Raw genomic sequence first — 13,182 nt, forward strand, 5'->3', positions numbered from 1 at the left:
AATACTCAGGTCTTCCTAGAAGCCGGGGCTGTCGTTGGATTGAGCTCAGCTTTAGGAGATCCAGGAAAGGTCCTTTAGGGTCTATGCTTGAGCCCTTTTTGTTCCAGGGGTTCCAGTACAGACATGGCTCAACCTTCGAGGACGGACAGGTCTCACCAGGAGCCCAGTAGATTGGATACAATCCATCACTCTCAGCCACCCTCCTCTCGAGCTCACCATAATGAGCTACAACACGCTGGGGCGTCCCATCAGCAGCCGTCCCACCATCGTGCCTTCTACCATCAAAACGGATCCCAGCATCTCCCAGAGCTCTCACATGTCAACCAGGCCTCTCGACAGAACAGGACCCACCTCTCCACATTACCTAGTAATTCCCCTCAACAAGCCGGTGGGTCCCCGAGTGAATCTCACCCTCGTGGTGAGTCTCAACACCGCGGTGGGTCCCGTGGTGGATCTCACCCCCATGGGGAGTCTCAGCACCATGGTGGATCCCATGGCGGACCTCACCCCCGTGGGGAGTCTCAGCACCGTGGTGGGTCCCGTGGTGGACCACACGGCCACGGTGAGTCTCACCACCGCGGTGGGTCCCATGGTGGACCTCACGGCCGCGGTGAGTCTCACCCCCGTGGTGGGTCCCGTGGTGGACCTCACCCTCGTGGTGGGTCCCATGGTGGGCCTCACCCCCAGGCTGAGTCACTCCACCCTGGTGGGCCCCGTCGTGCACACCAGCCCCAGGCTGAGTCACTTCACCCCGGTGGGTCTCAGCCCAGTGATGAATCCTATCTTCATAGTGAGCAAGGCAGACATCACCCCCGTAGACCTAGTGAGGCTTTGTCCTCTTTCACCTCTGTTGCGTCAAACGTCCACAGGGACGCCTCCCCCCAGGGGCAACCTCAGCATGGTCTTCATGCTGCTACCCCATCTGGCAGGCCTCACCACAGAAAGCAGTCTTTTTTGGGAGACACCCTCCCCACCCACTCCCTTGAGGAGCCCTATCAGGAAGGACCTTCCTTCCAAGATGATGCCTATTATGAAAGCCATCAACCTAGCCATCGCCACGGCGAGCGTCCTCACCGCCGAGACCACTACAGACATGGCGAACGTCCCCACCACAGGGAGCATTTCGCCCCTAACGATCAGAGCCCCTCACAACTCTCTGTCCCATTCAAGTCCCAAACGACACTTGGCGCCTCCTCTTCTCGTCTGGGAGGCAAAAGCTCAAGCTACCTCGGACCTCGATCTTATACCTCCCGTATTTCCAGCAAAATTTATCCCGAGGACTCGAAAGAATCAGGCTCTTGGAATGAAGAGGAGCAAACTCATAAGCGCAAAAGTGAGTCTTCCCTAGGCCCCCATCCCAGATTCCAACTTCCCCACTCAGATTCACGCAGGTCTAGGTAAGACCCGGAACTGGCGGTGCCCACACCAGGAAGCTCAGTGCTCACTTGTGTGTGCATCCCATCAGCCATTCTCTCTTTCTTGCTGCTCACGGGTCCTACCATTTATTCCTTAAACTACCGGATTCTGAGGGCCGTCAGTGTTTCTTTGTTCAGTCGTTGCAGTATTTATTCATGGTAATGTCTTGACCACTGAGGCTTAAGATACCTGGTCTTTCCGGTTGCTTGCAATACAGGGAATAATTCAGGACAGTTGCTGCATTTCCATGGTCCAAAGCTAAGGGTGCATATAATCTTTTTTATGGCTGTTTGTTTGGTTGGGTTTTTTTTTTTTTTTTCCCGAGACAGGGTTTCTCTGTGTAGCCTTGGCTGTCCTGGACTCACTTTGTAGACCAGGCTGGCCTCGAACTCACAGCGATCCACCTGCCTCTGCCTCCTGAGTGCTGGGATTGAAGGCGTAGGGGTCCGGCTTTTTTTTTTTTTTTTTTTTTTTTTTTTTTTTTTTTTTTTTGAGCTTGACATCTTGTACATCAAGACATTTGCCTCTGGGGATTCTGTGTACACGTTTGCCGTACTAAACTGTGAGACCGCTACTGAGAACATAATCTTGTAAACCAACGCTAAAAAGAGAAACCAACTTACTGTGATACATGGAGAAACTTTAACTGTTATCGTTGCCCAGACTCTGTGCCTACTAGTTCAGCAAATACAGCAACAGTCCCATGAACAACCAGAGAGGGATTAGTGGCTTACTGAACAGGAACAGAGAAAGCAGTCAGGGGGCGGGGATAATTTAGCGGGATCTTAAATGAGAGATGAGATCACCAAGAGGGTGGGATGGTAACAAATTAAGTCTTCTTTAAGTTTCCTTATGAGCAAGGGTAGATCTGGAGTTGTAGAGTCAGGAATGCTTAGTACCTGCCAAGCCAAATCCCAAAGAGCTTGGCCCCTGATGCGGAAGGGATAAGGCCTGTGACTCCAAGGCCAGCACAGGACAAGCACGGTGACACATCGGTGAGTGGACAAGAGGGGAGATGATAATTATGTTGACCTGGGAGGATGCCTGGCCTTGCAGTGCTCCATCACTACCTACATGGTTATAACTTGACTCCCTTTCAGGAGCCCAGAGGGGCCACAGGAAGCTGCACTCTGGGAACATTTTCCAGTTGATGATGGACAAGATTAACTTCCTCATTTGGGGTCTCCGGGAAATGATGATGTCACTGACCGAGTCCCTGTTCTTTGAGACCTTTATCTTCATCATAGTCTGCCTCAACACAATTGTCCTTGTGGCCCAGACATTCACTGAGCTAGAGATTCGAGGTGGTAAGAGTCGGCGGGGGGGGGGGGGGGGGGGGGGGAGGAAGGGGGAAGACTGTCCCTATGCTTAAGACAATTTATATGGCTCCAGGGACTCCCATGAGCCTGATCTAGTGCCAGGAGGTCTTTAAAACTTATGTCACTTGGCAAGGCATGGTGGTGCACGCCTTTAATCTCAGCACTCGGAAGGCAGAAGCAGGCCAGCCTAGTCTACAAAAGCTAGTCCAGGATAGCCAGGCCTGAACACAGAAACCCTGTCTCAAAAAAAACACAGCCCCTCAAAAAAACAAAAAAAACAAAAAAAACCCAAGAAACTTATGTCACTTCATCTTCACCCCCTGGCAGCTTGTTGGTGTCCCCAGAGGTAGAAATATTGCTAAGGTCCTGCAGAAAACTCAGTGAACTGTAGGCCATGCTATTCATGATGTGGCCATCAGGTGGCGCTATGTTGTAGCTATACTACTCCAGTGGGCCTGGTGCTGGGAATCCTGAGTCTGAGGAAGCCAGAAGACCCCCTACTCAAAGGTCCCAGAAGGGTAAATGTGGAAAGTCTGAATGCTGACCTCTGGAGCCCAATTAGAGATGGGCAATGGAAAAGATTCACGACATGGCCCCAGTTCAAGGCTGCAGGTCTGGTACATGTTAACTGCGCTTATGTTCATAAAAACTCTACCAAGCAGAGTATTATTATTCCCAAAGAAGAAAACCCAGGAACTGAGTGGTTAAGTCACCCAGCCATCTAAAAGAGCCAGGAGGCCGGGGACATGCCTTTAATTCCAGCAGGATGAAGGAGAGGCAGGCAGAGCTCCATGAGTTTGAGACCAGTATGGCCTACATGACAAATGTCAGGCCAGTCAGAGCTACATAGTAAGACTCTTGTCTCAAAACAACAGAAAACAAAAACAAAAACAAAAACAAACAAACAAACAAAAAACCTAAAAACAAAAGGAAAAACAAGAAACCAAAGCCCATCTGGGACTGCTTGGGTGTTTGGCCCGCATGAGGTTCTAGTGATGGAAGGAGGGGTAGGGGTGGCCAGGACGCTGGGGACCATCACTGAGAAAGCCTCTGGTGACCCCACAGAATGGTACTTCATGGTCTTGGACTCCATTTTCCTCGCCATCTACATCCTGGAAGCCTTGCTCAAGCTCATTGCCCTGGGCATGGAGTATTTTTATGACCCATGGAACAATCTGGGTATGTGCCTGGGTTAGGGATTGGGTGGGGAAGAGGCCGTTGAACTGCTTGGAGCGGGGAGTAAGGGCAGAAGAGGGTCAGGGATGGGATGCTAGTTTTGGAAAGCCTGTGGGTCTGTGCTGAATGTCTGCTGGGCCCCTCCCCACCTCAAGCACCGCTCTCCCCTCAGACTTCTTCATCATGGTCATGGCCGTGCTGGACTTCGCGCTGCTCCAGACCAATTCCCTCTCCTATTCATTCTACAATCACAGCCTGTTCCGGATCCTCAAGGTCTTCAAGAGCATGCGGGCCCTGAGGGCCATCCGGGTCCTCCGCAGGCTCAGGTCACTGCCGCCAAGGCTGCTCCCCCTGGTGTGGAGATTCTCAGGGAAAAGGGCAGATGGGCCTGGATGTCCAGGGAATCCACTGTGGCCTGTTTCTGGGATGGTGGTGGATTGGGATGTGCCCCCTTGCATGCTTGGGATAGGCCTCTCTGGGGTCCATGCGGGATCGACCTCTTTATTTTCCAAGGAAGAGTCAGGACTTGACCAAGTCACCAGGGAGTTGGGGATGCTATAGTTTTAGTGTCCGGTCTGGTGACTGGGTGCAGCTCTCCACTTCCATCCCTACTACCTCAGACTCCCTCTCCATCACTGCCCACAGCATCCTGACCAGCCTCCATGAAGTGACTGGGACTCTGAGAGGATCGCTGATGTCCATCACAGCCATCCTCTTCCTTATGTTCACCTGTCTCTGTATCCTGTGCAGTGGAGGTTGGGTGGCCGGCCCAGGGCAGATGGGAGTGGGGAGAAGCAGGGCCGCGGGGTGGGGGTGTGTTTGAATACAACCTGGTGAGAGGTGGGTACAGTGGCAGATGATCTGAATTTGGGTTGACCCTGAGCAGTTTCCAGTCCTCTTCTCTGTGGTGCTCCGGGCACTGTTCGGGAAATCAGACCCCAAGCGCTTCCAGAACATCTTCACCACCCTCTTCACCCTCTTCACCATGCTCACCTTGGATGACTGGTCCCTCATCTATATGGACAACAGGGCTGAGGGTGGGTAGAGGGCAGGGTCCAAGGCATGGTGGGCAGACACGAATGGATAAGCTACATCTGCCATATGGGGGCTGCTGATAGCTGCTGGAGAGGGTGGGAGTTGGGGGAATGCCTGTTGATGGACCGTTTCCCTTCCCCAGGGGCCTGGTACATCATCCCCATCCTCATGATTTACATCGTCATCCAGTACTTCATCTTCCTCAAGTGAGGCACCTGCTTATCCTCCCACCTTCACCATGGGCTCTCTCCCTAACCATCCCAGCCCTCTCATTACCATCCCAGCCCTCTCATTCTAGTCACGGCCACACTGGGACTCAGTGGCTTCTTCTTTGGTGTCCCCTTTGAAAGCATCCCACTGTCCCCTCTGCAGTCTGGTGATTGCTGTCCTGGTAGATAGCTTCCAGATGGCGCTGCTCAAAGGCCTAGAGAAAGTGAAGATGGAGGTAGCATACACATGGGGCGAGGACGGGGGTTGGGGGAGTGGGGGGTAGTGGGGGGGGGCGACAAGCGCTGCCAGGGGTGCGGCTGGGGAAGAAGCCCTGGTAGAATGAAGGCCTTTTATCTAGAAAGCTGCCCGGATCCATGAGAAGTTGCTGGACGATTCTCTGACAGATCTCAACCAAGGTACTGGCCAGTCACTCCCTCCCATCCATCCCACCTCCAAGTAGCCAGGCTGCTTCCAGGCTTTAGAATCTGAGATATGAGAGAGAACGTTGGTCCGAAGGACACTAGACAAGTCTCTAAAAGCCAGTTAAATTCATCAGTTTGTGAAAGATGTTACTTGCAAAACAAATTATGGTCTATCAAAGCATAGAATCTATTGTTTGTATAAATAACTTACAAAGTTTGCAGCAGTTGGTCTTCCATGAGACTGCTGTTATGAGTCTCACAGGGTCACATGTACCCATCCAGAGTCACTCACGTCTGTGATCCCAGTACTGGGGTGGGGGTGGGAGAGAATCACAAGTTCTGGCTCTCTTGTCGTGAGAGAAGGAGAGTTCCGGGGGATCTTCTGGCCTCTATGGGTGGGTACCAGGCACACATGTAAGCGCACATACATACATGCAGGCAAAACTAAAAAATAAATGCATAAATCATAGCATGGTAGTGGTGCTCACCTTTAATCCCAGCCCTTGGGAAGTAGAGACAGGTGGATCCCTGGGTTCGAGGCTAGCCTGGTCTACAGAGTAAGTTCCAGGACAGCCAGGGCTACACAGAGAAACCCTGTCTCAAAAAATAAAGAACACACACACACACACACACACACACACACACACACACACACACACAAAATTACACTGGCTGTGGTGGCACAAACCTTTGATCCTAACACTTGGGAGACGGAAGGAGGCAGATCTCTGTAAGTTCAAGGCTAGCCTGGTCTACTAAGTGAGTCCATGGCAGCCAAGGCTACACAGAGAAACCCTGTCTTGAAAAACCAAAAACAGCAAGAAACAAAAAACAAAAACAAAAAAAATCTTATCAGAGAGGAGAAGAAAAAGAAATGAATATTAGAGTCTGGGTTTCAGAACCTTGCTCTAAGATCAGCAAAACAGCCCCCCTTCCCCACTTATTTTACCTTAAGTGAAAAGATAAATTAATTGGCTCCCGTTAACAAGTATAGAGTACAAGGAATTTGGGGAATGGTTTGATCCAGTACTCAAGTGGTCAGGGTCAGGTCTCCTTCTGTATGTATGTTTTGTTGCCCTTTCTTTGGTTTGGTTTGGGTTTTTTGTTTGTTTGTTGTTTGTTTTTCCAAAATAGGGTTTCTCTGTATAACCCTGGCTGTCCTGGAACTAGTTCTGTAGACCAGACTGCCTCTGCCTCCTGAGTGCTGGAATTAAAAGTGTGCACCCCCACCACCTGGTCGTCTGACTTCTTAAATCCAGTCATTTGCCTGGCGTCGTCCTCACCATAGCCCTGTCTCTGCATGCAGACCCTGAGGCCAAATTGAGTGAGGGCACCTTGAAGATGCAGCTCATTGAGAAGATGTTTGGCACCATGACAGAGAGGTGAGAAGATGGAAGGGGGCAGGGGTAGAGGTTGGGAGGACAAAGAACATTACCTGTATTTTGGGTGGAAGGAAGTGGGTGTGGGGCTAGGAAGGCTTGTTTCCATAGGAACAGTAAGCTGCCTGGACCATATCAGTAGCAGAGCTTTCTCTCTCTCTCTCTCTCTCTCTCTCTCTCTCTCTCTCTCTCTCTCTCTCTCTCTCTCTCTCTCTCTCACACACACACACACACACACACACACACACACACACACTGTTTTCTGAGACAGGGTCACTCTGTGTAGCCCTGGCTGTTCTGTTCTGGAACTCCATCTGTAAACCAGCTTGACCTCGAACTCAGAGATCCTCCAGCCTCTGCCTCCTAAGTGCTGGGATTAAAGGCGTGTGCCACCACCTCCACCACCACTCTTCAGCTTCTCTCTTTCTCCTGACCCTTGTCAGATGCAGGCCCCATGATGGTGACAGGGACCCAGAGAGAAATCATACTCTGTTGCTGTCACTCAGGCCCACACTACCAGAATCTTTGCTCGTTCACTGGAGGCTGACAGGTTTCAGCAGCCACGTGGAAGGTTGAAGGTCACTGTGGAGAATTGTCTGGGCAAGGTCTGGAGACCAGTTGTTCAAAGCTCATCCCTATCCCTCCCTGGCCAGGCTAGCTGAAGATCCTTGCCAAAGACTAGGGTCCTTGGCGTTGGGATCTTGTGACTTGGTTCTTAGGCCTAGTTTTCTTGAGGTTCTCTGTGGAAGCCAAGCCCTGTGCCTCCTTCCCCCAAGCCATTACAGGTCACACTGGAGAGATCCTCTGGGCTCTGTTCACATGAGAGAATCCAAGGTCTGCAGCCTGGCATTCAGAGTTCTATCTGATGGGGCTAGTGCTAGCTTCCCTCATACCACAGCCATTGCTGCCTGTGGCCCAACCTTGTTCTGCCCACCTGCTTTCCGAAGCTATACATTTACTACTCCCAGGCCTCTGTCTACACTGACGTTTCTGGTTAGGTGTCAATGCCAGGCTCAGATGACCAGGGTCTGAGAGCACTGATTTAAATCCCGATTACTGTCACCTCCTGGGTCACTCTTCTGTTCATCTGCCATGGTCCAGGACCTGAGTCACCACGTGACCTCTGCCACACTGGCCCTCTCCACTGAGAGTATCTTACTGTGACCTCTGCCACACTGGCCCTCCCCACTGAGAGTATCTTTCAGCACAGTTTTAGCTCTTCACTCTTCCACTAAGCGTAAGCTCTGATCTCAGCTCCTCCTTTCCCCTCTGGATAAAGTCCAGGCCCTGTGATTCAGGGCTGTCAGCGTTGTGTTGACACTTACAATGTGTTGCAGTTGTCTGGGTCCAAGGGCGACACTTTTTTCTTATTCATTTCAACATCCTTGAAGCCACTTGCTTTTCCCGTTCTCAGTGTTTTTGGCAAGTGCATGAATAGAGCCAGTGGGTGGACAAGTGAGTGGGTAATGTATGTAAGTGAATAATTGGGTGGTGGACGGTTGTTTACACTGAGTGGGTGGATCAAGGGAAGGGCAGGTAGGCGGAGGGGTAGGTGAGTGTGCAATGGTTGCACAGATGAGTGAATGGCTGGGGCACATGGTTGGATCAGCAGGTGATTGAGTAGGTCCATGGAGAGGCTTGTGTAGATGAATGGGCAAGAAGATGAGTATAAAAATAACTAGATGAGCCGGGCAGTGGTGGCGCATGCCTTTAATCCCAGCACTCGGGAGGCAGAGGCAGGCGGATCGCTGTGAGTTCGAGGCCAGCCTGGTCTACAAAGTGAGTCCAGGATGGCCAAGGCTACACAGAGAAACCCTGTGTCGAAAAAACAAGAGAGGGAGAGAGAGAGAGAGAGAGAGAGAGAGAGAGAGAGAGAGAGGATGAGACAGAAGGATCACAAGTTCAAAGCCAGTCTGGGAATTGTTCAGTGGGAACTCATCTCAAAATAAAAATGTTAGGGGATAGAAGCGATGGCCATGTCTATAAAGTGTACTGTATGCAAGCATGAGAGTCTGTGCTGGGAATCCAACATGAAAAACATTAGGCGGGGCTGGAGAGATGGCTCACTGGTTAAGAGCACTGTCTATTCTTCCAAAGGACCTGAGTTCAATTCCCACCACCCACATGACAGTTTGCGATTGTAAGTTCAGTTCTGATACCCTCACACAGACGTACATACATGAAAAAAAACCAATGCACATAAAACAAAACACACTAGGTGAGGCAGTACATGTCTGGTCCTATATCCCCCCAAAATCAGAAGGATCCCTATGGCTTGCTGTCCAGACAGTCCAGCCAATTAGTGAGCTCCCAGTTCAGTGGCAGACACCATCTTAAAAAATAAAGTGAAGAACAGTAGAAGAAAATAACTGAAATTGACTTCTGGTCTCCCCGTCCATACACTCATGTATACCCACCTGCTCACATGTGCACACAAACATACACACATACACACAGTAACCAATAAGCAAAAAAGTAAAATCTACAAAAGGAGGCTTACTGGAGACAGAGGTCTAGGTTATGGCAAAGGAGAGGCATGTTTGGGCCCTGGGAACCCAGTCCTTGCCTCCGCCCAAATCCAGCCAGCGGGAGAAGCACTTCCAGTACCTGCAGTTGGTGGCAGCAGTGGAGCAGCATCAACAAAAGTTTCGTTCCCAAGCATCTGTCATCGATGAAATTGTGGACACTACATTTGAGGTGAACTGGGAAGGAGAGGGCAGGGGAGTAAGAGAGGGCTTTTACTCAAAAGTGGTCCTGAGTAACAGTGGGACGGCACTGGCAAAGGTTGGCCCTGGTTCGCTCACACGCGCCTTATCGGACCCTACAGGCTGCAGAAGATGAATTTGGGAAGTGACCCTGAAGAACACCACCGTACGGACTCGCATCTCTATGAAGCTGCCGAGCTTGATGGGTCAGGACAAGTCCCTACCTCTGCTGATATTATTATACAGAACCGTGATGGACTGAGGTCCCAACAGAGTTTTAAAAACCCAAGGTGGCTTTGTGTCCTCCCTAGCTAGCAAAGGTCGTGGGGAGTTGGACAGTATGCCACAGGCATATGTTGAGAGTTGCACGTGGAAGGGGTTCTTCTTGATCTCCTCTGGCCTTATCAGCCCCGGCCTCCAGGACATTAGCAACACAGACAGAGGAGCCTGGGTGCTGATGGCAGACCAAATGTGACCGTCTTAGTGGAGGAAAGTCTGTCTGGCCTGGAGTCAGGAGAAAAAAAGAATAGACTGAAACATCCAGAATTTTCAGGATCACATCAGGTGCCAGGCATGAGGCCCAGTACCCAGGAGCACAGGTTTACCAGGAACCCCATAAAGGTACCAATCCAGTGGGGATACTAAAAAGCCAAATGGGAGCCGGGTACGGTGGTGCATGCCTTTAGTCCCAGCACTCGGGAGGCAGACGCATTGTGGATCCTTGTGAGCCTGGACTATGGAGTGAGTTTCAAGACAGGCAAGGCTACACAGTGAAACCCTGTCTCAAAAAACAAAAAAAGAAACAAAACAAAAAACCAAAAAGTTAACCTTCCAAAAAACAACAAAAACCAAACCAATAAAAAACCCTGGAAAAGCCGGGCATGGTGGCGCATGCCTTTAATCCCAGCACTCGGGAGGCAGAGGCGGATTACTGAGTTCGAGGCCAGCCTGGTCTACAAAGTGAGTCCAGGACAGCCAAGGCTACACAGAGAAACCCTGTCTCGAAGAAAGAAAAAAAAAAAACCCCTGGAAAACCAAAAGGGCCAGGTGAGAGGTAGAAGCAAGTGGATCTGAGTTTGAGGCTAGCCTGGTCTACAGATAGAGTTTCAGGACAGCAAGGCCTACACAGAGGAACCCTGCCTTGAAAAATAAAAAATTTAAGAGGCCAGGTATCATGGCACATGCCTTTAATCCCAGCACTCCAGAGGCAGAGGCAGGCAGATTGCTGTGAGTTCAAGGCCAGCCTGGTCTACAAACTGAGTCTAGGACAGCCAAAGCTACACAGAGAAACCCTGTCTCAAAAAAACAAAACAAAACAAAACAAAAAGTTAAAGCACACAGAGGTTTAAAAAAAAAAAGTGGAGCAAGAGCTTGAAGTGATGGCTTTGAAGTTAAGACCATTTGCTGCAGCCAGGTGTGGTGGCACACACCTTTAATCCCAGCACTCAGGGAGGAAGAGGTAGGCAGATTGATATTATTAGTTCGAGGCCAACCTGGTCTACAAAGCGAGTCCAGGACAGCCAGGGCTACACAGAGAAATCATTTTGGAAAAAAAAAAAACAAAACAAAAAAACAAAAAAACCCAAAAAGACCACTTGCTATTCTCCCAGAGGATTCAAGTTCAGATCCCAGGACCCACATCAGGCTGCTTAGACCAACCTATAATTCAGGTGGAAAAGCATCTGAGAGTTTCTTCTGGTTTCCGTGGGCACTTACATGCACAAGCCACACAGAGAGACTCATATATACACATAAATAAAAATTTAAAAATCTTAAATAAAAAAATCCCCACAAGCCCTAGAGATTAAAAGTCATTGACACCCCTCCTCCACCTGAAATAAAAGGGCACCTTCCATCTTAGTGAAAGGGTAAAGGAGGCCTCTTATATTCTTGGCAGATGGGGCAGAGCCATTTAACAAGGACCAGTTACTGTTGGGAGAAGGCCACAGGAAGTGACTGCTTCTGCCCAGCCTGCTTTAGGGTTTAGATGTACTGCCTGAACCCAGGAGGACGTCCACAGCCCCTGTGTCCACAGTGGGACTAGCAATGGGACACTCGTCTGTGCTAAGTGCTGCATCAAGGTGAAGCTCAGTTCCGCCCCCAGGGTCTCCCCATGAAGGGCTGGCCATCTTCCATCATTTATAACCATCTTACTCTTGGTGGCGCCTGGAGGGACTCCAGAATGGGAGCAGGAGAGTGACAGTGTGACCAACACCCACACTCACCACTGGTCGGGTCCAAGCAGCAATGCAGTCTTGGCACACTCCTCTCCCTAACCTTGCTTAGTCATGCCCAGGAATACGTCACGCAGAGGAAATGCCATCTGGGGTTTGGGCAACAATTCCAGGGGTGGAGAAGCTACAAGCAGACTTCCTTTCGTCTTGCCTTTCCTTGGGCCTTGCACAGTCCTTCCTGTCGCTTGTCCTGTACTGGCTCCAGGTTTGGTATCTCCTGTTCCATAGGTCTTGGGAAACCTCCAAAGCAGTGACTGACTACACAGCACAAACTGAACTGCCATGGGTATCAGGTTCCAGCAGGAGGCAGGCTTGCCTGCAAATTGTCCCCTGTGTCGCTATCAAATCCAGCCCCTAGCTGTGTCAGGCTTCCCAGGTCCCACTGAGTCTTCATTCCCTCCGTGATATGGCCTTTGAAGGCAGTGGACAAGGTCCCACCCAGTCGCAGCTGCTGAGGTCATCATTGGGAGGAGAGGGGGTGGAGCTGGTCAGACTGGAGCAACTTAGGTGTGAGACCTTCATTAGAAAGGAAGATGTAGCCAGGCGTGGTGGCGCACACCTTTAATCCCAGTACTCGGGAGGCAGAGGCAGGTGCATCTCTGTGAGTTCTACAAAGGGAGTCCAGGACAGCCAGAGTTACACAGAGAAACTCTGTCTCAAAAAAATAAAATATAAAAGGAGGAGGCATTGAAGAGTGAAGAGTGGGTGTTTGGTTCACATACACACACACACACACACACCGTGATGCCAGCTTGAGCCTGGCACCTCCTTGTGCTCCCAAGGCAACCGGTACCTATGGCCCATCCCCAGGATGAATGAGTGTTTGGACATGTGCAAGCGCTAGCGTGGGTGCGTGGGGCGCTGTATATTCATCACTGGGTACTTCCTGCTCTCCTAGCCACGTGCCTTCTGCCTGTTGTCTCTGCTTATGTGCTTCTAGGCTCTGTTGCTCGCATTTTCAGGGAATGTCTATGGTGTGTACAAGCGCCTGAGTGGGTCCTGTGACCACCTCCCCATTGCCTCCTCCAATCCAACAAGATATTGACTGGACCCTGTCCCGCCCATGAGTGTAACCCCTCCAGGGTAGCTCTTGTTCCCTCTGGTGATCCAGGACTCAGAGGGTTTTTTTGTTTGTTTTTTGTTGTTTTGTTGTTGTGGTTTGGTTTGGTTTGGTTTGGTTTGGTTTTTTAGGAATCTTGCCCAGAGCAAAACACTTGAGAAAATACCTCTGGGGTGGATGCAAGAGGTATGTGCTGGCTTCATGGCCTCTTGGCCTATGGGAACTC

The 13,182-nt window shown here is 50.6% G+C and overlaps 1 protein-coding gene across 1 annotated transcript; it reads left to right on the top strand.

Moving 5' to 3' along the window:
* The first annotated feature begins 220 nt into the window (after nucleotides 1–220).
* On the top strand, nucleotides 221–9,811 carry Catsper1 (cation channel sperm associated 1). The gene is made up of 13 exons (XM_051146889.1): nucleotides 221–754; nucleotides 886–1,387; nucleotides 2,517–2,723; nucleotides 3,801–3,914; nucleotides 4,084–4,237; nucleotides 4,557–4,648; nucleotides 4,805–4,948; nucleotides 5,089–5,152; nucleotides 5,319–5,391; nucleotides 5,515–5,572; nucleotides 6,867–6,960; nucleotides 9,540–9,654; nucleotides 9,785–9,811. Exons 1-13 carry the CDS (start codon nucleotides 221–223, stop codon nucleotides 9,809–9,811), a joined length of 2,178 nt encoding a protein of 725 aa, XP_051002846.1.
* Nucleotides 9,812–13,182: the final 3,371 nt, after the last annotated feature.

The sequence above is a fragment of the Acomys russatus genome, chromosome 5, assembly GCF_903995435.1.
Source record: "Acomys russatus chromosome 5, mAcoRus1.1, whole genome shotgun sequence".
Classification (NCBI taxonomy): Eukaryota; Metazoa; Chordata; class Mammalia; order Rodentia; family Muridae; genus Acomys; species Acomys russatus.